Raw genomic sequence first — 26,543 nt, 5'->3', positions numbered from 1 at the left:
CCAAAATATACTCTATTAGAAATGTTCCACCTAATATAAATGGAAACATAAACTTAAAATTCTTGTAGAAAACTCAAGGTCCTCTGAAAGTAGGTCTACGAAATTCTGGGAAAACTGAAGAAACACAACATTGAGTACAGAACTCACCTCCCCACTGGTTGTGGACAACCACTTCTAATCCCCAGAGAGTATAATCAGGAGGGGAAAGGGATGTTGCATCTGTAAGATCACCACTGAATAAAAATAGTAGGGGAAAAAAATCAATTTAAAGAAGGTCAGTTCAACTGTCTTCCTAAGAAATTGTTTGAAATGTTTTGATAATAGAGATTTGGAAAACACTTAAGCCAGTTCAGGGAACCTAGGAGTTTTCTGTAAGACTGGAATTTTTAAAAGTTAAGATAATTTTACTGTTCTTGACAATCTGAAACTATTATTCTCCTATCATTCAGGCCAAACTTGTTCAAGGCACTATGATGTTCTTTGTTGGCTCCATGTAGGATACTCAGTTCCTTCATATGCACCATCAACCCTGACTAGCAAAACAAATTGACGGTATTGCATGTGTTCACTATTGAATTATAACTATAAGCCCACATGCCTACAAGAAAACCCAAATGTCACACTCAGAGTGATTTGTTGTTTGTTTCCCACTTTCCCCATTAATATCCTTGTGCCATTTGTTCATTTGTTTGATCTGGCTGATAGGTAGCTGACAAATGGAAACACACACTAAAAATCTAAGGAAAATAAATGGGGGTGAAACTTAAAATTGAGAAAATTCTTTTTAAGTTATATAATTTTCTAGACATTAGGAAGAATTGTCATTATTCTCATTTAGTGCTAACCCCCCTAGGTCTGGCTATAGAACATCAGTATTTGGGAAGGACAGGATTTGAGAATACCTGGATCTAAAGTACAGATGTGATAACAGATGCAGTGATGTGTACAAAGCCTAGCAAAAGAGTGACTGGGTTCTGAAAATGTCAGTTTCTTCTAAGAAATATCTTGTATTTGGATCACTGTTAGTCACAAAGAGTTGTGAGGTCATTGATTCATTTGGAAAACGTTTATTGAGCACCTACTCTGGTTAAGCCCTGGAGAAGATACAAAGGTCTCTGTGTATTTGATTGCTCAAGTAAACTCATATAAGTGGAATCATAGAGCACTTTTGTGCCAGGCTTATTTCACTCAGCATCATGTCTTCTAGCTTCATCCTTGTTATAGCACGTATCCGAACTTCCTTTTTAAGGCTGAATGATACCCTATGGTACATATATGCCACATTCTGTTTTTCTATTTATCTGTCAATGGACACTTAGGTTGCTTCCACTTTTTGGCTGTTGTGAATAATGCTGCTCTGAGCAGAAGTGTACTAATATCTTTTGAGACCCTGATTTCAGTTCTTCGGGGTCTAATCCAGTGGTAGTTCTGGATTAAAAAAAAATTTTTTTTTACTTAGAGGAATGGGTGGTTGTCTTGTATTCACCATGAGCAGGACTGCTGCAGACAAAGGGCAGCAGTGGGATGTCTGGATAGTAGCTCCTGAGGGCACTCATTGGAGCAAAAGACCTGGCACATAGAAGTAGTGTAGCAAAATTTTGCTGGATGATGGATGTTTAGTAAGGGAGATAATTTGTAAACAAATAATTGCACTAAGTTCAGGTGCTTTATTAGGGGTGTATAAAATGTGATGGTAGATAAAGAGAGCAAAAACTATGGAGGATAAGATCAGGAAAAAATGGGCTATATTTTTTCAGTGTTTTCTCTCAAGTCATAAATTACAGATGTTTATGAAGCCTCTTCTAAAATATTTCTTATTGCTTAACAAATAAATGTTCATTTTTAAAAAACTCATGCATGACAGATGTGAAAGCAGAAAGTAAAAGTCTTCACCTCACCAGTCTGCAGAGATGATCACTGTTAACAGGGTGGTGAAGTCTCTTCTTTGCATAATCTAGGAGGTTTTAAAAGTGATTTTAAGTGTATCTTTGTAAACACGGGAAAATTACCAATTTAATATGTTGTAGGTATTTGGGAGCGGGGCAGCTTTTTTTCCACAGTGGAATTCTGGAAAGCTGCCATTCACAGAAATGAAAATGAATCCCTTTGTTTATTAGGAAATTTTATAAGTTGTATTATTTGATGATTCTTTTTAGAATTACCAAGAAAATAAAAATCAATGTTTCTTATTTTCTAATGAAGTGCTGAGACCACACAGATTATATAATGGTGGTTAGCATTCATTTGGAGAGTTCTGCCTTTGTTTTAATGAAAAGACTAATATCTTAAAAATCCATGGTGGCAGACTGGTGGTGAGAATGGAAGGGCACAATTTTATTATATTAAATGCCAGCCATCTGCCTTGGATAATTTATATGTTAATTTAATATCTGGTTCAATATCAGTCTTTTTAAATAAACATTGTCTTCCTATAAAATAACTGAATATTCTGTAGTTCATATTGCCTAGACTATTGAAAAGCACCTTAGAAATTGACCCATATAAGACTTCATATTTGATTTGTGACTTTGGCTAACATTGCAAGGACCTCCTGGCGGGAAACCTTAAAACTCTCTGTTAGTTCTCTGACAGATGAAGCTGGCCTCATTCATGTAAATGAGGTAGCTGCATAAATAAAATTTACAGGTAAATCCCCATACTTAGTTATCCTACATGTCCTTTTCTAGGGTTGCCAGCAAAATGTACAATGTACTAATGCCTAATGCCATTTATAGAACAAAGTGAGGTATAAAAATAAAGTGCTAGTCTGCTTGCCTCTGTGTCCTCTGTGAGCCTTTAAAGTGGGGGCTATGTGGAGCAGCGTCATATAATTACAACATAATAAATGGCCAGAAGTCTTGGAAGGGGAAAGGGTGTAGAGGAGTTGAATTGATCCACAAACTAATTAATGAGGCCCTGCCCAAGCACATTCTAGCAGACAAAATTGAGAAAGAGCAGCCCAATGATACTGTGCATACTAAGGCCAATACTAAATAAGTGTTTCTCAGGTTTTAAATAATCAATCTTTTTCTCTAAAATACTTCATCTTTTTTGATCCTTAGCAAGAGCTGGCAGTAGATGAGTACCTGCTATGTTAGATTTATTTTTCTCCTCTGTGTTACAGACAGTACAATAAATTGCGAAACCTCCTAAAGGATGCACGTCATGATTGCATTCTCTTTGCTAATGAATTCCAGCAGTACTGCTATCTCCCTCGGGAAAGAGGAGAATCCATGGAAAAGTGGCAGACCAGGTATGGCGCACTGAGTTGCTGTGAGTGTTCACGTGATCATCTGTAATTTCTTTGTCATTGGCTATTTGAGAGTTGATCTAAGTGGTATGCTAAAATCAACAGTTATTTCTGGAACCATGATTAATGCTGAAATGCTTAATGTGTTCATAGTTTAGATATGTCATTTGAATACATAATTGATATATTTAAGAAATTGCAATTAGGGAGGTAAAGTACCCAGAGTAAGTTTGCCCCAGACCCTAATAGCTAGCAGGGCCATTCCAGTGATCCAAAAGTCATAACTTTAATGCTTTTGGGGCATGGGGAGTTCCACTTTTAAGCTAAGATCTCAATTTTTCTGGTAAAGCTCTAATATCCCGACTAGTCTTATTAAACTAGAACTGGTAGATTAATTCTCATAGAGCTGTTTTAGGAAGAGCTGTGTCATAGTTTAGATCCACCTAAAAGCAGAGCCTGAAGCAAGGACTTAGTGTGAGTTGTTTACTTCTGAGGCAATTTCCATAAGCAGGACTGAGGAAGTAGGGAGAGTGAGACAGAAAAGGAGGGAAAGCAGTAAAGGATATGTTACTGCTGTGGGAAACTGAGGCTCAGTACTGCTGGGACCCTCTGAGAAGCCGAGTAGAGTGTGCCTAAGAAGTCACCTCAAAGGATGGAGGCTAGGCCTTTTAGTACCCCCTTTAGCTGGGGGTCATTCCGCAGGGGTATTAACTCTGCTCACTGGGCCTTGAGAGGGGATGGAACTGCTGGCCCAGCTACAGCTGAAGTCAGGTAGGCCTAAGGCACATGTTTTCTTCTGTAGAGAGCAAAAGAAACCTTAAACTTTAAAATGTCTTACCCATATAAAATATTTAAATCACCTTTTTTCTTGTAATTTTTTATCTGTTTAGCCATGAAATATTTAAATTCTCTAGAGCAAAATAAACACTGAGACATAATGAGTCCTTAATTAAAGTCCCCAGGATCCCACAGGGCTCAATACCAGAAAGAGAAAAGCAAGTCTTTCTCTAGATTAGGTCATTTGTTGAGTACTCAGAATGGTCACACTTATGACTACATAGCCTCACACATAGTAGATACTCAGTATACGTTGGCTGAATTTTTTTTAACTTTTAGAACTAAAGGAACCTTATATAGCATCTTAATTTGTAGCAGTGGAAACAGAAGCCCACAGAAATTGTCTGTCCAGGTTATACACTTCATTGGAAACATCCAGTCTTGAACACACATCTCTAGACCCAGACTCTGTTGTTCAATTCAGATTCTTCTGAGGAAGATTTTTAGACAATTCTTGTGGTTCCATATCAGACCTTTTTGGATTATAATCTTTAGCTACTTACAGTCTAGTTTTCCTCTTAGCCAAAGACTTGTTTCTTTATCTTTTAAGCCACACATAGCTTGTCATTCATGCGGTGCTGTGTCACGCAGCCCTCCTCCAATGAAAAAGTGTTAATAGATGTCAGAGCCTCATGGCTTCTAGGCCATCTCAAGAAATGAAAGTGGTTGCGGTGGTGGTTGGATGTCTTAGGGGCGAAGAGATGTCAAGCACTTTTTTATTCATCTTTGTATCCCTCAGAGTACCCAACCCAGGACGTACTCTTATGAGATAGGTGTTAGCATCCCCATTTTATTGGTGAGAAAGGAAACTAATGGGTATTCTGGAAGTATTTGTTGAATGAATGAATGGTTCTCTGTATAAACCAAAGGATAGCAGATTAAAAGTAAGGTATGAGCCCAGCTGATGTGGCTCAATGGTTGAGCATCAACCTATGAACCAGGAGGTCACAGTTCAATTCCCAGTCAGGGCACATGCCCAGGTTGCAGGCTCGATCCCCAGTAGGGGGCATGCAGGAGGCAGCTGATCATTGACTCTCATTGATCTCTCTCCCTCTCTGAAATCAATTTCCCTTTCTTCCTCCGTCTCCCTTCCTCTCTCTCTGAAATCAATTTTTTAAAAATTAAAAAAAAAAAAGTAAGGTATGAAATTCTGAACAATAGCTTGGGTTTGTCTGCCTTGGGAGGGCTCACGTGCCCTTTGCTTTTCTAGGAGCATATACAATGCAGCCGTTTGGTACTATCACCACTGCCAGGATAGGATGCCAATCATTATGGTGACAGAAGATGAAGAGGCAGTTCAGCATTATGGAAGTGAAACAGAAGGAGTGTTTGTGATTTCTTTCAAGGTATTTCCTTCTGGTGTGTGTGTTCATTTCCTAAGTAGTTCTCAGAAGATCCCTTTGGCAATACAAAAAAGGGAAAATAAGGAGTGAAGGAAGACTTAAAGAAGTTCCATGTCTTTATTACTCCCCAGCTAATTAATCTTGACTTCAGCAAATCTGGGCAAACTACCTGTGACTGTAAGTCCTATAGCATCTGAGACTTCAGCCCAACAAACCCCTGTTGATAGTAAATTCACATTTGTAACTACAGCAATAACAATATTAGTAATGATGATGATGATAGGCTGACTCATAAAATTGCCAATATTCTGTTGTTTTTGACTTACAAAATGGCAGTTTTACGTGGTTCCACCAAATAGCAATAGCTGACATATATCTATGCCAAGCATTATTTCGTATAATTCTTGCAGCAACCTTATAAGGTAGGTGTTATCATCCCTATTTTATTGGTAAGGAGGGAAATGAAAGCACAGAAAGGCTAAGCAACTTGCCCAAGGTCACACAGGTAGAAAGTGGTAAAACTGGGATTAGAACCCAGGCAGTCTTGATTCCAAAGCTCTTAACTATCATGCTTTACTGCCTCCCAAATTATTCTTCCGAATACACTCAAAACAGTTTTAAAGGCCAGTGTTATTTTTTCACGGTTCTTCACTCTTCCCCACTTGTGAATGCCCATAGGGGTTGAAAGAATAAAGGAAGGGGTGAGACATAATATTTTTATGTGAAGGCTGTTGGGTCAGTTTGGTGTACCGATCACAGATAGGGGCAGCATTATCAGTGACAGTTTCTTGGGCTGTCTTAGCAACACAGTTCTCCTGTGTCTTAGGTACCTTTTGGGAGAGTAGGATGACTATTAATCTCTCGATCAATTACTGGTCTCTCCTGTCTGCCCAGCTGGTCAATCAAGTTCCAATGGTTTGGTATCTTTTTTTGATTCAGAGGCTAGAATGAGGCCCTCCATTATCCCTGTCAGTTTACAGAAAGTCTAGTTGGGTTTTGAATTGTAGATTCTATAAGCATTCCCAGGTGCATGTATTGCTAAAGATTTGCCAATAGAATTTTCTTGGCCCTGCTATAAAAAAAAGTGTTCTGGTGTGCCAGCGAATTCCAGGGCACTGGATATTAATGGCAGTGTCACTTGTTTTTTCTGTTGCAATACATCATGTCTTGTTCCTGCAGAGGACAGTTGACTAAAATTACATTTTTCTACTTTTTGTGAAAATTACTTTTCTTTGTAGTTCAGTGGTATAGTACAGTTTTATTTTGTATAGCATTTCCTAAGCAAACTGTGACTGAGAGCTTTATAGAGGTGAATGATACAAGGAAAAAAGAGACTATGAAGTTCAGATGTGAAGGAAGCCCAGAATTTTCTGTGGGGACCTGAAGTTAATGGGGACGAATGAAGGCAGTAAATTCTCTGGCAGTTTATGGTAGTAAAAGTTAATCTTGGTTAACTTGTATTCCTTCTCTTTATAAATTCAAACCTTGGATAAAAGTATTGGAAATTTTTCTGCAAAAAATTTCCTTGATTTAGTATTATTTACTAAAGTCCTTAATTTATATAGTATTTGCTGAAATTGATACCTTTGGATGAATTTATCTTATTTTATTCATTTTTTTTTGTTTGTTTAAAGGCTGGTGCTTTTTTATCACTTCTTCTAATCGTTTAATGTATTTAGTTGCTATTTAGTTTAGGGTGTGTTTTTTTTTGCAATTTAGGGGTAAGACTTTTTTATCAGCACTTTTTCTTTGGTGTTTTAGCTACAAATCTGCCTTTTTAATGAACATGTGAAGTTGTATTGTGGCTTATGCAACAGCTATCACTTAAGCAAGCCTTGCTTTCAGTTAGCGCTGTAACAGATCACTCTATATTTACTTCTTACTGAGTTGCCTGTTTTGTTTCATACTAGTCACATTCTTGTTTTAAGTGCCTTTTAATTTTAACAGTTCACTTTACAGTGCTGTTTACAGAAGTTATTTGTTAAATAAAAATGCATAAATTTAAACACACACAGACACACTAGTGCGCCTTTGCAGACAACTTTTACCTGACCCCCCCTTACACAGTTTTCTGAATTATGTTTTCCACCAAAGCAACTGCCACAAATCCTAAGTAAATATTTCCTGTTCTCCTAGAAACAATCAGACTCAGCTTTTACCAAACCGTTGGCATCTGAGGCTCATGTTGGTAGTGCGTAACAGTTGCTTTTTGTCCTTGTAAATTGAGCAGAGACTAATTCTCGGTGCTCATCAGTGATAATTGACCACAGAACTAGGGTACTGATGTTAGCACAGACAGAACTTACGTAAGGACTAGGGAAAGAACAGAAGCAGTTTGAACAGGACCCTGAAATTAGTGGGAGAAATGCTGGAGTTAACAACAAGGATCATTTATTTTCTTTTTAAGTTGAGAAAAGAGAATGTGGTAGACTGTACCTGAGACTTAAAGTTGAGTTAAAATCACATCTGAATTCGATTTTATTTAGTGAGAGTCAACCATTTGAGGCAGTGTTCCCTGGACACACAGAGTAGAAGTGACACAGCCAACCTCACCACACCATTCTCTTGTGGGCAGTCGCTTTGGGGTTTTGTCCCAGGGCCTTTTTGAAAAAATTACTCCAAGATGTGCAATAGTATTCATTAATATTGGCGGGAACTCTGACCACTTGTTTCAAAGTTATGTTTCATACCAGGTCATCACACTAACAGCAACATCGAGTGTACCTACATGAGGAGTTTTACTACATCTGTGGATAGTCATAGAAAAAGGCTCAGTCCTCTGGGAGCTGATGAAGAAGGGGAAAGCCTAACACCATAGAATAATTTGCTTGCTTGACTTTCCCTGCTCTCTGCTCATTTGACATTGTCAGTGGATTAGGTGAAGGGAGACATTTCCTTATACACTTTACTACTTGCCACTTTTATGTGCTTAAGTTTCTTATAAATTTCAAACATTTCAGGGTGGGATAAAAAAGACAAGAATGCACATGTAGGAGCTTTATCTGTCCATACATTGTAGGCCATTACGTGCAGCAATGATGTACATATAAAGACAGGCAGACCGTGTGTGTGCATGTGTGTATGTATGGAGAGAGAGAGAAGGAGATTTGAGAGTTCAGAGTAATCAGGGAAGTGGAAACCTTCCATGGTAGGGACAGCCTCCCTAGGCTTCATTGGCCAGTCTTCAGGTTAATGAGATGGTAGAGAATGAACCAGTAGCATGAGACTTAGGCAGATAATGCTCATTTGGCACATCTTCAAAACTGCATGCCGGCAGTTCCTGTTTGGGAGTTTTTATAATGCTACTATAATGAAGAATTACTCTTCTGACCATGTTTCTCTTGTGCCTCTATTGAATGCAGAATTACCTGGACAATTTTTGGCCTGATTTAAAAGCCGCCCATGAGCTTTGTGATTCTATCCTTCAGTCTCGCCGGGAAAGAGAGAATGAGAGTCAGGAGAGCCACAGGAAGGAGTACCCAGAACATCTTCCCCTGGAAGTGTTAGAAGCTGGCATTAAGTCTGGACGCTATACCCAGGTGAGGTATGAAGAGTAGGCATCAGGACCAGCCAGTATGTTTTCTTCTTTATTTGCCTCCTGTCACAGGTGTCTAATTTCAAAGGCTGTAAACAAGATGGGTGGGTGTGAGTAAGCCAGGGCTGGCGATCTTTAAGGTGCTCTGGGAGCCATTCTTCCTATAGACAGGGCTGTCTGGTTGGAGCTGCTCTATAATGTTCTTAATTGGGTTACATATTGAGCATCACATGAGTAGCCTTATAAATGCCTCCTGTCACTGGGAAAGAGAATGTATTTTTGAATCAAGGTCTGGAGGTTTGGCAAAATTGTAAAATTGGTGAAATTTGGCTTCTTTAATCCATTGCCATTTCATCTGGGGGATGATGAAGGTCCTTCATCATCCTCCAGAACCAAAATGCTGGTCAGGGTCTTGAGAAGAAATTGAATAAAATTATTCAGATTTTAAGTTTTATATGTACGTGTGTGTGTGTGTGTGTGTGTGTGTGTATCCATGCTGTTTTATCACATGTGTAGATTTGTTTATCCCCCTCTGCAATCAGGGTACAGAACTGTTCTGTCTTGGATTTTACATTTTTAACAAGCCACTCAGATGACTTTCATGCAGGCGGAAGTTTGAGAATACCACACTGAAGTCCCTCCCTAAAGTGTGGGCATTTTAAATGATATACCTAGAGGGGCTAATGCTTCCAACTTGGGAGTAAAGTTCACAACATTCCTAGGAGGGCACTCTGAGAATGAAGGTTTTTTAAAGATCACTCATCTCTTAGGTAAGATAGATCCTGGCACTTTCAACACTTGGTATAGCTAAGAGCAGTTCAAAATGATGGTGTATTCTGTAGAGAAAAGAAACCTTGATGATTAATATTATTTCTAAACCAAGGGATCACATGCCTTATAAGAATATTATGGGGATATTTTCATATAGTTCTTTAAATTTTTTCATAGTTTTTGAAAACTGTACCTTTTGGAGGTAAAGCAGGCAGGAAAAAAATTTTCACATTGATTTTTATTATGATTTCAGGGAATTCTGAATGTCAACAAACACAGAGCACAAATAGAAGCTTTTGTGCGACTTCAAGGAGCCAGCAGTAAAGATTCAGGTTCAGTATAAACCTTACATAAATCTCCATGCCAGCTGTTCATTCTGATATTACGCAGTGAAGAAAGCAGAGTTGAAATTGTCACATTGTATATGCCATGTCAGACATCCCGATGTACATTGGGTGTGTGCGATCATGAGTTGATTTTTTCCCCCTAACTTTTTATTGATAGTTTCTGATTTTATTGTCATAAACTTTTAAAATTATAATAGCTAATATTTTATTGAGTAGTTACTATATATCAAGAACTTTTCTTAACACTTAACAGGTATTATTGTTTTCCACCTTTTATACCTGAGGATACACAAGGCTACATGTGGGGAAACTAAAATCCAGAGAAGCACAGTAGCTTGCCCAAGATCAACACCTGCTGAGTGGGGGGCTGAGACCGCCACTAAGGCAATGTGACCATGATTTTAAGACACTGCCCTGAACTGCCTCAATGTGCTATATTGCCTCATTGGAACCACTAAAACAGTAAAAAATGAAAAAAAAGTGTAAATAAGTTGTATGATGGAGTGTACGTCCTACTTCTGCAATGACAAGGTGAAGAAAACCCTGACAGTCAAGGGAGCATGGCTGGGTTGAAGGAGAATGCAAAGCAGTGGCTTTCTCAGGGCTTCTGCACTTCAGAGTCATCCCTGTCAGTTTGGCAGCACCCTTAGTTCATCAGCCTGCTGGCCACGCCCGGCTGTGGGGCCCCTCCAGGTGTGTGACAGAATCCCAGTGTAGGCTTACATGGTCTCACGCAGGGAACTGTTATGTACCTTAAAAGGTGATTGAAAGCACATTATACGCTATGACGTGGTGGCCATGTTTCCTCATTCATAACCTATGGAACAAAAGAAGCTTGACCTATTTTTTGAAAGAAGGAAGCTTTTCTTTGTAGGAAAGCTGATTAGACCTCAGATATATTATGTTTGATGTGCCTCACTGGTGTGGTATCCCCCTTGGCTTTATTGGGTTTCTCTGTGCTGTCCCAAACACAGGTTTAGTTAGTGACATCCTAATCCATGGGATGAAGGCTCGAAACCGCTCGATTCACGGAGACATGGTAGTTGTGGAACTGCTTCCTAAAAGTGAATGGAAAGGAAGAACTGCTGCCTTGTGTGAGAATGACAGCGATGACAAGGCCACCGGAGAGTCCCCAAGTGAGCCCATGCCCACAGGTGAGCCAGTTGGAAAGTCACACAGTTATCCATTTTTCTTGTGAAATGTTTGTTTTTCCTCGCCTTAACCACCCAGAAATATTGCTATTATTAATATGTGATATTGGCTTTTTTCCTACATTATCAGTTTCCCCTCTCTGCAGGTTTTATTTTATTCTCATCAGCACCCATATAGGCTGTAATATCTCCCATCTTAAAGGCAGAACTCCCTTGAGTCCCACATCCCCTATAGCTACCACTCTTTTCTCTGCTTCAGTTTGTGGCAAGACTCAGTGAAACAGTTAACTCTGCACTCTCTCTGCTTCCTCTTTACCTATTTACTCCCAAAGACACTACATTCAGATACACCTCCCTCCACCCCAAAAAGAAAACCTTGACCTCTTGCCAAGGTCACCAGCAATCTCTTTGCCAGTAGTCCTTGGCATCTATAACCTGTGGGCGGCACTTGGCCTGTGGACCACATCCTTATCATTGACTTCTGGGTTCTTCCCTCCCCTGCTGGTTGCTGCTCCTCAGTTTCTTTGCTGGTTCCTCTCATCTTATTGTCTCTCCTCTTGGATGAACCCAGCTCCTCTCTGGATCTCTTTTTTCCTGTGCACTCTCCCTAGGAGAGCTCACTCAGTCCTCTGGCTTTCTATTTCCAGCCCAGAGCCCATTAGGCTCCACTCTTGTTTACTCAGTTATCTATTTGGCATCTTCCCCTGGATATCTAATGGGCATCTCAAACTTAACTTGCCTAATAACACATTTCCAGTTTCTACCCGCAAGCCCACTCCTCTCCTAATCTTCCCCATCTCCATAAATGGCAAGTTCTTTTTTACAGTTGGTTAACCCAAAGACCCTGGAGTCCTTCTTGAACTTTCTTTCACACGTAAGCAAGTCCTGACAGCTCTAACTGAATTCAGCTACTCCATACTGTACCACTTCTCTCCTAATTCAGTCCACTAGAACCCTTGGTGAGATTTTCCCAGCAGCCTCCTTACTGTTCTTCTGCTCCAACCCTTGCTCCCAGATAGTCCTTTCTCCACACAGGAGCCACAGTGATCCTTTTAAAAGTCTAGGTCTTGCTACGTCTCTGCTCAAAACTCTCCAGTGGCTGCTTCCTGTTTTTCTCAGAATAAAATCCTTACTCTGGCCTACAAGGTCCTGCCAGCTTGGGCTGCCTCCTGTCATTGTCCTCTTTATCATTCTGCTCCTGCCACCCCCAGAAACAAGCTGTCCCCAAACATCCTTATACCTCCTTTCCTCACTTCAAGTCTCTGTCAATATCACTTTATTTGAAATAGCTGCTACTTCTGACCCTTTATTACTCTTGGTCACCTTACCCTACTTACTACATCTTTCTTAGCAATCATCATGACCTCACATATATTTATTGTTTACTGTTTCCCACCCCCACAGACGCCCAGGCCAGAATGTATACTCCGGAAAATCAAGTACTTAACTTTGATACTGCTGTAATCCCTGTGCCTAGAACAGGGCGATTCCTAGTAGGGGGTTAATAAATGTCTGTGAAAAGGAAAGATAGCACTTTTAAATCTTAGTTTGTTTTTACAGTCAGTGATTATTAAAAGTGTTGTATATCAGACTTAAATGATTTGTATCCTTTCCTGTGTATCATGTTGGAACAAACAATCTTGGCTAGTAGGAAAATGAAAGAAAAATAGCAAAAATGCACAGTAGAGAGCATGGGTTTAAAAAAGTGAAAATCAGCCTGGCCAGGCGTGGCACAGCAGTTGAGCATCAACCTAGGATCCAGGAGATTTCTGTTCGATTCCCGGTCAGGGCACAAGCCTGAGTTGCCAGCTCAATCCCCATTCAGGGGCGTGCAGGAGGCAGCGGATCAATGATGACTCTCTCATCATTGATGTTTCTCTCTCTCTCTCTCGCCCTTCCTCTCTCTGAAATCAATGAAGACATATTTTTTTAAAAAAATAAAATTTTTAAAAATAAATAAATAAGTGAAAATCAGTCCTGGCCAGTTTGACTCATGGTTAGAGCCCCTGCCTGAGGAGTGAAGAGTTCTGGGTTTGAGTCCGGCCAAGGGCACATACCTGATTACAGGTTCAATCCCCAGCCCCGGTAGGGGCACGTGCAGGAGACAACCAATCAATGCAGTGTTTCTCTCTCTCTCTCTCTCCCCACACACACTCTCCGAAAAAAAGCAATGGAAAAAATATCCTCAGGTGAGGATTTAAAAAAAAAAAAAGTGAAAATCATTGACTTTTCCCAGCATACCTAAACCTGGGGTTGATAAAGACAAAAGAGAAAGTGGGACTAATGGATCTAAGTGTCACATCAGACCCCTCAGAAGAAAGGGCGTACTGACAGTGTCATTAAAAAGTTTTTTGAAATCCATTGTAATAATAAAATTCTAGGAAGGCAAATGTTTAAGCATCTCTCACCATGTGTGGATGTGCTTGAAAAAATGGGACATTGTTTTTCCTGGTCTTTTTCTCACTCACTACTGAACTTGTCAGAGTCCAGATAGGTGAAATCTCCCACTAAGGTTTTGTTTTGTTTTGTTTTGTTCCTCCAAAGGCAGAGTTGTAGGCATCCTTCAGAAGAACTGGCGGGATTATGTGGTGACATTTCCATCCAAAGAAGAGGTCCAATCTCAGGGCAAAAATGCTCAGAAAATACTAGTTACACCTTGGGATTACAGAATCCCTAAAATCCGAATCAGCACTCAGCAAGCAGAAGCCCTCCAGGTAGCTGACATTGTACTTCTACTGTTTTCCCTCCTGTCTCTGCCAGCTTTCGAGCAGTACCAGAAAACATTGTTCATTCCTTTGCATAAGAAGGGATAAATTATTGATGGCATCTGGCATTCGAGATCCTGTTTTTTAAAAATTCTAAATATATAGAACCATCTATTCAGTAGTACTTGGTTAATGAATGAAGGCCAGAGAGAAACCATCCTAGAAAGAGCTGTGTAAGACAACTAGGGAGAACATACATTATCCAGCTGTCCAACACAGAAACTTTGGATAGATACACTGTGCCAACACTAACACACTTTCTTCTAGCAAGCGATACAGAAATACGATCACTCTGCCCTATAGAGATGATATAGTGATACTTCAGAGAATCGATTATCCATAAAGGAATGTAGCACCAGAGAGAAGACATAAACAAGAAAGTTAGAAATTAACCTTCACTGTGGCAAAGACTGGAAGCATCACCCAGTTTGATTTGCCTGATGTTTTGTTGTTTCTAAATGAGACACTGAAGCAGGATGTCCCCAGCCTGGTCCCCAACCTGGTCATTGTGTATCTTTGCATCTGAAGCCTTATACAGGCTTTCTGAGGCCAGTTGGAACTACTGCTTTCCTTATCTGTGGTTTGCTGGAAATTTGAGGCATTGGGGTTCAATCACACTGATACCTTCTTCAGCACCGGAAGATCTGTCTTAAGAAATTAGAAAGTAACTCCCACACACACAAAATTGAGGTTTTTGTTCTGAAATTTAATTTGGACTGTGCATAAATGGGTTTTTCCATGTTGTTGCAAATGTTAACTAAAATGTGTTAGTTGGCTTTCTTTAATAGACTAAAATTTCCAGCCCATTTGCTTGATGTAGAGAGGTGATGCTTCTTTCAAAGCACTGGGCCAAGCATTTATATACCATCTGGAATTTAGTAAAACAGGAAGATCTATTAAAAAATAAAAAAGCACCCACTATTTGCAAATTGGCTACTCTCCTTGGAGCTTGATGCAGTTTATCTCTTACTTGTTTGGTGCTTCTAAGTGATCCATTTAACTCCTGGCGTTGGACTCATGTTTTTTCCCCCCTCCTTTTGGGCAGGACTTCAGGGTGATTGTGCGCATTGATTCCTGGGAGTCGACATCTGTGTATCCAAATGGACATTTTGTGCGTGTTTTAGGAAGAATTGGAGACCTGGAAGGAGAAATTGCAACCATCCTGGTGGAAAACAGTATTTCAGTTGCCCCTTTCTCAGAAGCTCAGGTCAGATTTCCCCAAGAACTTTAGTTGGGTGAAAGACATTGTACATTTTCTTTTTGCCTTTTTTTGTTGTTTGTTTCACCATTAAGAAATAAAAAGATCTTTGCACTATGTCATAATCCACAGATAATGGAAAAATCTCACTCCTCTTTATTCTGTGTTTGGACCAGACTGAAGTCAGCTTCAAGCGCAGAGTTAGTTTCCTATAGTCTCACAGTTAATGTTTTCCATTTTCCAACTGTGCTTAAAAATGGTATGTCAGTGTCTTATAGTCAGTATGCGTCCATCCCCAGCAACTGCAAGGGTACCTAGTTACAGACCCACTGGGCTCCACTCCCTATCATAATTATTCAACTGGAGGCCTGCAGAAAGCTGCAGGAAGCAGCTTGTTGGGTTCCATGCATCTCTGATCCATGGATAAAAAATATCATGCTCATTATGAAACAGTTTTTGTAACCTTTACAGAAGACAAAACTTTCATGAACATAAAATACCAGCTATTTTCATCACTTTGTGATCTTCTAAAGTCCCCATAAATCTCGTTTATTATTCTTGCTTAGCTATATTCATAGTGTGCACACACTATTTTCTGTTCTGCTTCTATCAGTTAAAATTATTTGTATATATTGACATAACCTACTTATTTTTAATAGTTGTGGCAAGTTATTGCATATTGATGCACTCTAGTTTGCTTAAGCATTCCTCAGTTGTTGGGCATTTGTGCTGTTTAATTTTTCAGTATTATAAAAAAATGCTACTTCAAATACTTTTTATAAACATTGCTTTTTTTTTTTCTTTTTAATTATTTTCCTTGGAATGTAATCCTTAAAGTGAGATTACCAAATCAAAGGACATAAAAAATTTAAATAGCTTTTGTTATGTATTGGCAGATTGTTCTCCAGAAAAATTGGACCAGTTTGCATTACCATCAAGAGCATATGGGTGCTCTGATTTTCACTGGAGTTTTTGACAGAAAAGTAGCTATATTAGTAAAACATTTTAGAATATTTTACATTATTAAATTTTTATGTTTAACATTAGTTTCTGGAAATTATTTGTTGACTTGTTTCAGCTCTTAGTGAAAATGTTAGGATAAAATAAAGCATGGATTAGACTTACAGGACTAGAATTCTCTTCCCTTTTAGCCTACTTAACTGCAAATTGATGGTTTAAATGGGCAATGATGGAGGGAAATGCCCTAGATTGGTCCTGCTTAAATTATCTTGGAGGAATATGCTTTTTTTTTTCTGGAATAAGCTTTTAATATTTGGGACATGTTGATTTTTTTTTCAGGGCTTGACTTAAATTAAAAGCTCAACTAAATTTAACTAAACGGATCACTTGAAAATGGGGTAGAGGCTGTACTCTTGATATACCACCCATTCATTTCTTCTGCAGCCCCCATAACTAAAGAGGCTGGTGAAAGTTGTGGCACATTTCTGTCAGACCATAAGGATCCCCAAGGACAGGGGACTATGTCTTTTCTATTGACTCCTGACTTTCCAGAGCCTAGCACAGTTCCTGACACAGATGAGGCACCTAATAAATCATTATTGATCAAAAGAAGCAAACATAGGTTAATTGCAGAGGGTAATGTGTAATTAATGGGATTTCTATGAGGTCACATTGAGATTGTCAGAGAGTAGATTTTTATAGGAAATGGTGCTGGGGAAATTGCTCAGTATTTGGCCTCTCATTGTACAGATGTGTAAGATGCCGGTAAATACACCAGAAAATCCCTGGAAGGTGAGTCCTGAAGAGGAACAAAAACGTAGAGACTTAAGGAAAACCCATCTTGTATTCAGCATTGACCCCAAAGGTTGTGAAGATGTGGATGACACGCTCTCAGTCAGAACCTTAAGTAATGGCAACCTGGAGCTCGGGGTCCACATTGCAGATGTCACACACTTTGTGGCACCAGATTCTTATATTGACATTGAAGCTAAGACAAGGTAATGCTATATGAACTCAGCACTGTGATTATGTATATGTAACTGTAATGTATTTTGTAACTATGCTAGTTTCAGATTTTCAAAAGATAGATTTCACAATTTATTACAGTTCTGAAGATCTCTTCCAGAAAAAAACAACAACTGAGGTCCATGTCCCCTTTTCCTTTAGAAAAATAGTACCTTGATCAGTGTACCTTGCTTTTTGTAACTGAACCTTTTCACACATTGTTTCCTTCTAAATTGAAATGGGTTAAATTTTTCATGTAGCAGTATACTATTTTATATAAATACTGGATCATTACACTCTAATAGTTTTTATACAACTGAAAGTCATGTCACTTTCTCTTTTTATATCAGTGGAAGCATATTCAGCCCAAAGTGGCATCGCTTAGAAAAGTGGGAACATGGGAATAGCTTTATTACCCAGTCGGCTGCTCTTTATGGAAAAACAACAGCCTTGGGGAATTTGTACTGAGATTTTGGCCGTTTGCCTCACAGCAGCCCATGCAGTCAGCTGCTCTGCTTCTTGCTTCTGAAGGTCATGTACCTGTATGTGTGTCATTCACAGGGCCACCACTTACTACTTAGCAGACCGGCGCTATGACATGCTGCCCTCCATCCTCAGCGCTGATCTGTGCTCCCTTCTGGGAGGCGTCGATAGGTGAGTTCATTGTTTTTACCTGTGATACCCGGTGCTCTCGCTTCTGGCCTCTTTCCCCTCCTCTTTCCAATGCGCCCTACCACCTCACGCCCCACCCCTGCTTCCCCATGTCCTCTACACTCCTCTGTACCACTTATTTTCAGACAGCTTTGTTTCTCTAGCCTTCCCTTCCCTTCCCTTCCTCTCCTCTTCTCTCTCTACCTATGAGGCAGTTTCTCCCCGTTTTTTGGCTTTTTAAAGTCAGCTAAAGTCTGGGAACAAATGGGAACAACTTTGTGCATATGCATTCCCTGGTTGAGGCTGCTTTACATGAGGAGCATGAACTTAGGAAGGTTTTTTTGTTGTTAAAGTTTATATCTATTTTTGAATAGGTAATAAAACTATATAGTCCAAAATTTATAGGTTCTAAAACATATTTAGTGAAAGAATCCCTCCTACAACTCTCCCTTAGTTACCAATTTCTTAAATATTTTTCTAGGTATAATACACATAAGCACAGGTATGGACATATGGTCTTTGTTTTTTACACAAATGGTGATACGTTTTATATACTAGGTGGGGCAAAAGTAGGTTTACAGTTGTTTATATGAAAAATAATGCAATAATAAATAATAATATAAGTATAAACTCTGTGTTTAACGTACTCACAACTGTAAACCTACTTTTGCCACACCCTCAATATGCTGTTCAGCACCTTGCTTTTTTTTTTTTAACTTAAGGATGTATCTTGAGGATCATTCCATGTTAATAAAACGTGCTTATCTATGCAAATATGAATTGTTTCCAGTCTTTTGCAATTACAAACCTGTACTGAATTACTTGGAACATAAGTCATTTCATATGTTTAAAAGTACAGTGTGTGTAGAGCATAAATTGCTACAAGTGGAATTTCTGTGTCAAAGGGTATATGTATTTGTGTGACATAGACTTAATCAAATTGCCCTCCAAGAGGTTACAACAATTACATTCTCACCATCAATGTATAAGAATGCTTGTTTCCCACAACCTTTCTAACACAATATATTGTCGCTTTTTATCTTTGCCAATTTGATAGATGAAAATGGTATTTTAGATTGGTTTTAATTTGCATTTTAACTCAGCTACTACCAGTAAAGTTAAACATTTTTTACATGTTTAACAGTTGTTTATGTATCCCTTTCTGTAACTATTTCATGTTTCTTTTTGAGTTTTTGATCTATTAGTAATGGATTTATAAAAGCTTTTTGCATCTTAGGAAAATTAGCCCTTTTTTTTTTATATGAGTTGCAAGTGTTGCAAGTTTTTAAATAGAGTGATTTGGTAGCTAAGTGGTTCTTTACTAAAGGAACTTTTGGCTAATTTACCACTCATCAAGACTGGTATCATAGTTCAGTGTCATCCTATATGACTTGAAAAGCTTTGCTCTTCTTTACTAGAGAGCCAATAGACTTGACTCCATCAGTGCTATACTATTCTAATTAAAATGGAGAACTGTGAGGTAAGGTTTGCAACATTACATGTGAACTCATTTCAGATTTGCTCAGAGCTCAGTGGAACCTAGTCTAACTTTGATTTAGTGGTGGAATGTTTAGGTTGAAACATCAAACCAAAAACCTGTAGCGATGCCATTTATTTCAAGTTATACTTAGGGTTTAGTTCTGCTTGCTTCAAAAATGGAAGAATTAAATAATGATTTCAGTGTTACTGGTTTTGTAGGTATGCTGTAAGTGTCATGTGGGAATTGGATAAAACCTCCTATGAAATTAAGAAAGTGTGGTATGGCAGAACCATTATTCGATCAGCATACAAACTGTTTTATGAAGCAGCCCAGGAACTACTGGACGGGAACTTTAGCATCATTGATGATATTCCGGAATTCAGAGACTTGGATGAGAAGAGCAGACAGGCCAAGTTAGAGGAGCTGGTGTGGGCAATTGGAAAGCTGACTGACATAGCACACCACGTCCGAGCTAAACGAGACCTCTGTGGTGCCCTGGAACTGGAAGGGGTGGAAGTTCGCATACAGCTAGATGAAAAGAAGAACATTCAAGACCTCATCCCCCAGCAGCCCCTGGAAGTCCATGAGACGGTGGCCGAATGCATGATCCTGGCCAACCACTGGGTAGCCAAGAAGATCTGGGAGAGCTTCCCTCATCAAGCCTTGCTGCGCCAACACCCTCCTCCACACCAGGAGTTTTTCTCGGAACTGAGAGAATGTGCTAAAGCAAAAGGCTTCTTCATAGATACACGGTAATTCCTCTTTTGAGGGGGCAGAGGAATGGAAGGGAATGGTGTACATTTATTTATCCTACGGTAGTTCTTAAAATGTGACAGCCAGATCTTTGACCAAAAATAGAAAACTTTCCTTGGCTCTTTCTTCATATACTATAATGTAAGTATAGAGCCTTAAAATTAAAACAAGTTTATTGAGACATAATTTTGACCCACTATAATTTGTAATACAGAAGTAAGGGACCTTGATGTAATTTCATCTAGTCCTTAGGCAAATCCCCCAAAATAATTCTATTTATTTCACTACTTTAAAAATGCAGCATATTGCCGGGCCAGTGTGGCTCCAGGAGATCGCAGTTCGATTCCCAGTCAAGGCACATGCTCAGGTTGCGGGCTCAATCCCTAGCAGGGGGCATGCGGGAGGCAGCCAGTCAATGACTCTCTTTCATCATTGATCTATCTCTCTCTTCCTCTCTCTGAAATCAGTAAAATATATATAATTTTTAAATTTGAAAATGCAGCGTATTGTAAGACACCACACTGATGGTAAATTCATACCAACCCTCCATAGACTGAGACTTTTTACTCCCCACCTCCAGGATAAAGTATTTTCCCTGTTAAAAATGATGTATAAAAAGGATTTTTTAGTATTTTTTGTGAAGTAACAGGTCCTAATTTTATTCACTAATCAAAATGGATTTTTTGCCTCTGTCTTTAGATGATAGTATCTTTTTCTGGTTTGTTCAGTGGCTGAGCTCTGTGTGTGTGCGCCAGGCGTATGTGCTAAGGGCTCTCAGATACCATTTTGTGTCATTCATATTTTAGGGAAATTAAGTCTGGAGAGGTTAAGTAACTTGACTGTAATGTAACAGCTAGCCAGGACTGAGTCAAGATTTGAGTCCAAGTCTGTCAAACTTGAAAGCTCCCAGAAGTGCCCATTGTTACTTTGTTTTTCCGTTCATCATTCTCCACCTTTCTTTTCCCCCTTTTCTCTTAGTGGGCTACACTATAGAACTGAATTATATGCTCTATTATTAAATGTTTAATTCTATATTTCCTGGGGTTTTAAAAATTATTTGAGAGTAAATAAATAGAATGTTTTCTGTCTCTTTAAATAATAATAATAATTTAGGTTTCTTTTCCTTGGGTACCTCAGGTTTAGTTTAGTTTTGTTTTTTAACTCTGGCTCCATAATTATTGATTTAAAAAAAGAGTAAGTCTAACCCTGGCTGGTGTGGCGCAGTTGGTTGGAGCATTGTCCCATGTACCAAAGAGTCATGGGTTCGATTCCCATTCAGGTAACATACACAAGTTTCAGGTTCCATCCCTGGTCGGAGTGTGTACAGGGGCAACCGATCAATGTTTCTTTCTCACATCGATGTTTTTCTATCTCTCCCTCTCCTTCCTCTCGCTCTAGAATCAATGGAAACATATCCTCAGGTGAGGATTAAAAAAGAAAGAAAGAAAAAGTCCATTCTTCAACCTGTACAGTATGTTTAAGGTTAAGGGTGTTAGGAATTCAACAACCTGCTATGTGCTGATCATTAACTTAACCTCATAGGTATTACCACATTACTCTTTCCTACTTAAGAGACATTTAAATTCTGATACACCTTTTTGTTTAAATCTTAAAATAAAAGTAGATTTCTATAGTTGAAAAGAGCTCCTTCTGAAATGTGTCCAAAATAAATTACACTTCTGTCAGATGAACGTCGTATTCAGACTGGTAAGTGAAGTATTCTCCTCAGTGTTGACTTATAAATCATTGCTGGGGACTAAATAAAAGTCCATTTTTTTGTTAGGTCCAATAAGACACTGGCTGATTCTCTGGATAATGCAAATGACCCCAACGATCCCATTGTGAACCGACTGCTCCGCTCTATGGCTACGCAGGCCATGTCTAATGCACTATATTTCTCCACTGGATCCTGTGCGGAGGAGGAGTTCCATCATTATGGTGAATGATAAAAGTTTTCCTTATGTGGCCCTGATCTTGAGCAGGTTGTTTAAAAACCATTTCTTTTTGTTTATTTTGATCTTTTGGCTTCTTTTTGAAGGTCTCGCATTAGATAAATACACCCACTTTACTTCTCCAATAAGAAGATATGCAGATATTATAGTACATCGATTGTTAATGGCAGCCATTTCAAAAGATAAGAAAATGGAAATTCAGGAAAATTTGTTCAGCAACAAAGATCTTGAGGAATTATGCAGACATATCAACAATAGAAACCGAGTAAGAGGGGTTTTAATTTCTCTTACCCAGTATTTCTTTTGCTAAGAGAATATCTGCTTTATTGTGTAATAGAACAAAGTACCATATATTCTAGCAAATTAAATTTTAGAATTATTCTAACCAAAGAAATAACATGAAAAATTATAAATCTTGTTGAGTAGTTCTTGCTACATTTACAAATGTCCTGAAGTAATTTAATGTGGACTTAGAAGATTTAACAATAGATGTTTTCCCCAAAATGTAGAAATATAAAAGATCATCTATCATGTTACCACACAGAGATAACTTTAGATAATGTTTTTTATTTACAAAAATATTGTACCGTATCTGTTGTTTTGAAATCCACCTTTTTCCCCCCCCACTTAACACCTTATTGATTGCACAGCATGTCAATATACTTACATCATTGTTTTAGAAGCTGCTTTGTGTACTATTTCATATTGTTGCTAATGAGTTCAATATTGCATAGCATAGAACTAGATCATTTGGTGACACATAGAATTAGAAACTACCTAAATGTTTAATATACTTTCTATATCCAATCTCTATAGTTCCGTGCTTTGCAATATTATATCCAGCAGCCATGTTGGCCATTTAAATTTTTTTTTTTTAATCCTCACCAGAGGATATTTTTTCCATTGCTTTTTCAGAGAGTGGAAAGGAGAGAGAGGAAAACACATTGATGTGACAGAGACACATCAATTGGTTGCCTCCTGCATGTGCCCCAACTGGGGCCAGGGATTGAGTCTGCAACTGAGGTACATGCTCTTGGCCGGAATCGAATATGGGACCTTTCAGTCCTTGGGCCAACACTCTAACCGCTGAGCCAACTGGCTAGGGCTAAATTGCAATTTTTAGACTGATGTGAGAGAGAAACATCGATCAGTTATCTCCTAAATGCGCTCAGACTGGGTATCGAACCTGCAACCTTCTTGGTGTACAGGATGACACTCCAACCGAGCCACCTGGCTGGGGCAGAATCTAGCCTTTAAAAATGACATCGTTTCTGTGGGATTATGAATTTCATATTTCTTCTGGGAATGTTAGAGAAGTCTGTCATGCTTTGGGATTGTGCTTCTTTTAGGCAGCACAGCATTCTCAGAAGCAGTCTACTGAGCTCTTCCAGTGCATGTATTTTAAAGACAAAGACCAAGAAACTGAGGAGCGTTCCATATCCGATGGGATTATTTATTCAATTAGAACAAATGGTGTGCTCGTATTTATACCAAGGTATGTTATGTTTAACATAAAAATTGTTAAGAAATCATAGTTAAACTAAAAATGTAGAACACAAATAGTACTTTAGATATAATTTATTAAGATATTTATTTTAGCAATTATTTGGTTACCATATGAACGTAACGTAATATACAGTGTAGGGCAAAAGTACGTTTACAGTTGTTCACATGGCAAATAATACAATAATCAATAAATAATAATACAAAAATAAACTCTGTGTTTCCCATACTCACAACTGTAAACTTTTGCCCCACCCTGTATAATTCACTATATACAGATAGGATAGGATTTTACTTATTTATTAGCAAGATATTTTGTTTCTATCTGATCAATGAAATAACTATTTGGAGGTAAATTACAGGAAAAATTGTTTTTAATCTAGAAAAAAAACTAGCATTCTAGCTAAGTATACAAGATCTGCATACTAAGAATACATTATCTCTGGATTTTTATTCTGGCAATAATTCAGGTTTGGGATTAAAGGTGCTGCTTATCTAAAAAATAAAGATGGCTTAGTAATCTCATGTGGCCCAGATAGCCGTTGTGAATGGAAACCAGGATCCCTTCAACGATTTCAGAACAAAATCACCTCTACCACAACAGAAGGGGAGTCTGTCACATTCCATTTGTTTGACCATGTAACAGTAAGTCTGTATTTACATTAAATATTGCTTTCAGTGTAAAGAACAAAGAATGTGATTTAATAACATGCATTTTGTCCTCTGCGATAGGTGAGAGTATCTGTACAGGCCTCCCGTTGCCATTCTGATACCATTAGGCTTGAGATAATGAGCAACACACCATACATGATGCCTGAGACAGAACTTTTTCATCAGAGTCCCCTCTTGCTAAAGAATGACTTAGTCAAAGAAGTAACTAGATCTGTGGAGGAAGCTCAGCTTGCCCAAGAAGACAAAGTAAACGTCATTCAGGAAGATTATCAAAAATATTGCCAAACCAAGGGAAGAAGCCTGTACATACTTCTAGAAGAGATTCGGGACCTAGCTCTCCTGGATGTTTCAAACAGTCATGGAATATGAAATACTTACCTTACTTTAATAAAAGAGTTTTATCTGATGTGGAATGTTTTACTCTCTTCAACATTAACGTTAATCTAATTTTTGTGTCACCCAATGTTCTAGTCGATGCAATTGGGTAGATATTTCATATACCGTAGTCCCCCCCCTTATCTGCAGTTTTGCTGTCCATGATTTCAGTTACCCACAGTCTAAAAATATTAAGAGGAAAATTCCAGAAATAAACAATTCATAAGTTTCAAGTTGCATGCCGTTCAGCATAGCATGATGAAATCTTTCACTGTCCTGCTCCATCCTATGTGGGACATGAATCATCCACTGTGTCCACAGCGTACCAGTGGGTGTGTGCCACCAACCTGTTAGCCACTTAGCCATCTTGGATCACTGACTCTTAGGATCGCAGTGTTGTTTCAAGTAGCCCTTATTTTACTTCATAATGGCCTGAAAGCACAAAGTGATGCTGACAGTTCAAATGTGCCACAGAGAAGCAATAAAGTGCTTCCTTAAGTGAAAAGGTGACAGTTCTCAGTAAGAAAAAAATCATATGCTGAGGTTGCGAAGATCTACAGTAAGAATGAATCTTCTGTCCATGAAATTGTGAAGGAAAAAGGAATTCATGCTGGTTTGCTAAGAGACCACATTCACATAACTTTTATTCCAGCATGTTATAATTCTGTTATTATTGTTAATTTTTTACTGTTCCTAATTTACAAATTAAACTTTATCATAGGTATGCATATATAGGAGAAAACATAGTATAATAGGGTTTGGTACTATCCACAGTTTCAGACATCCACTGCGGGTCTTGGAACGTATCCCCTGAAGATAAGGAGACTGTGTAAAATGTTTTCTCATCATTAAAGTTTCATTAAATAAAGTACAATTAGGTCACTATGGAAACTGATTTTTCAGAAATGAATACTGAATGGTGGTTCTGCAAATCTGGTTGCTAGTTGCTTTTTAATAAACCCAGAATTAATATTTGGTTAGCTTGTCTCAAATCAGTTTTTTCAAATCAAGTCTTTTCCAGTAATTGCTACATTGAGCCATTTGGGTCATAGGCCCCTTTGACATGTCAGATTAACTTTTCAGACACTTTCAGATAGTAAGACTTAGTCCTGCCCACCTGTCCCTTTAAAACTATTTCATATTTGGCTTTAACCTCCCCTGCTGACCCCAGCACCAGTTGGTGATAGGGCATAGGAGTAGAGTGGGTTGCACAGGTAAGCTCTGTTCTCTCAAATCTCCCTTTCTACCCTCTTTTTTTTTTTTTTTAATCTTTATTGATTTCAGAGAGAGGAAGGGAGAGAAACATCAATGATGAGAGAGTCATCAGACTGGCTGCCTCCTGCACATCCCCGACTGGGGATTGAGCCTGCAACCCAAGCATGTGCCCTGACTGGGAATCAAACCGAGATCTGGATCCTAGGTGCTCAACCTCTGAGCCACGCCCAGCCGGGCCCCACCCTCATTTTTGAGTACTCCTAGGATGAGTTACATTGGTCTTGCCCTTGTTGGAGACTTGTCACTTTGCCAGCAAATCCCACCACTGGAAAAATAACTTTGTCATCTCTAGTCCAACTGGTGAGGGTAGAGAATCAAAACAGGCCATCCTGAGAAAGCAGTTTCTCTAGGCATTGGTTGCATCTGAAGGGACTAGGCTTCATCTAGCTGATCCCCTGTTGGCAGCAATGAGCCACAATCCTCAAAAGCTTATGCCTCTTGGCCCCTTACTATGCCAGCCCCCAGCAATCTACAGCCCCCCCCCCCCCCCCATCTCATATGTTCCTGTACTCAACTTCCTGGCCTTTCAACCAAACCATCCTTGTCCCTCTCCATCTCGCCTGAGCAAAATGCTCAGCTTCATGGGTAGAAGCCACTTCAGCACCATCCCCCTGCCAGTCTTTCTCATAAAAAACAACTTTCCCATGTCCTCCTAACTTGTAAAAACTAGCTTTGCCTTTCCTCCTCCCCCACTGGAATCTCCTGCCAAGAACTAGAGAC

General features: G+C 38.9%; 1 protein-coding gene across 3 annotated transcripts in view; it reads left to right on the top strand.

The window, feature by feature from the left end:
- Nucleotides 1–24,579, top strand: part of DIS3L (DIS3 like exosome 3'-5' exoribonuclease) — a 30,381-nt gene extending 5,802 nt beyond the window's left edge. For 2 of the 3 annotated variants that reach the window (XM_087820800.1, XM_016208638.2), the window contains exons 3-17: nt 3,125–3,253; nt 5,298–5,433; nt 8,793–8,969; nt 9,990–10,068; nt 11,058–11,237; nt 13,779–13,948; nt 15,045–15,206; nt 16,908–17,155; nt 17,724–17,816; nt 19,512–20,045; nt 21,830–21,984; nt 22,085–22,263; nt 23,348–23,493; nt 23,972–24,146; nt 24,234–24,579. In XM_087820800.1, coding sequence (XP_087676926.1) covers nt 3,125–3,253; nt 5,298–5,433; nt 8,793–8,969; nt 9,990–10,068; nt 11,058–11,237; nt 13,779–13,948; nt 15,045–15,206; nt 16,908–17,155; nt 17,724–17,816; nt 19,512–20,045; nt 21,830–21,984; nt 22,085–22,263; nt 23,348–23,493; nt 23,972–24,146; nt 24,234–24,542 — 2,872 coding nt within the window. In that variant the 3' untranslated portion in view covers nt 24,543–24,579. Of the gene's footprint in view, nt 1–3,124; nt 3,254–5,297; nt 5,434–8,792; nt 8,970–9,989; nt 10,069–11,057; nt 11,238–13,778; nt 13,949–15,044; nt 15,207–16,907; nt 17,156–17,723; nt 17,817–19,511; nt 20,046–21,829; nt 21,985–22,084; nt 22,264–23,347; nt 23,494–23,971; nt 24,147–24,233 lie in introns of those variants that run through there. The other variant, XM_087820809.1, reaches the window with a different exon arrangement.
- Nucleotides 24,580–26,543: the final 1,964 nt, after the last annotated feature.

Source organism: Miniopterus natalensis, chromosome 1, assembly GCF_054644295.1.
Source record: "Miniopterus natalensis isolate mMinNat1 chromosome 1, mMinNat1.hap1, whole genome shotgun sequence".
Taxonomy (NCBI): domain Eukaryota; kingdom Metazoa; phylum Chordata; class Mammalia; order Chiroptera; family Miniopteridae; genus Miniopterus; species Miniopterus natalensis.
Note: the sequence above shows the minus strand (reverse complement) of the source record. Positions and strands in the feature narration are given on the sequence as shown.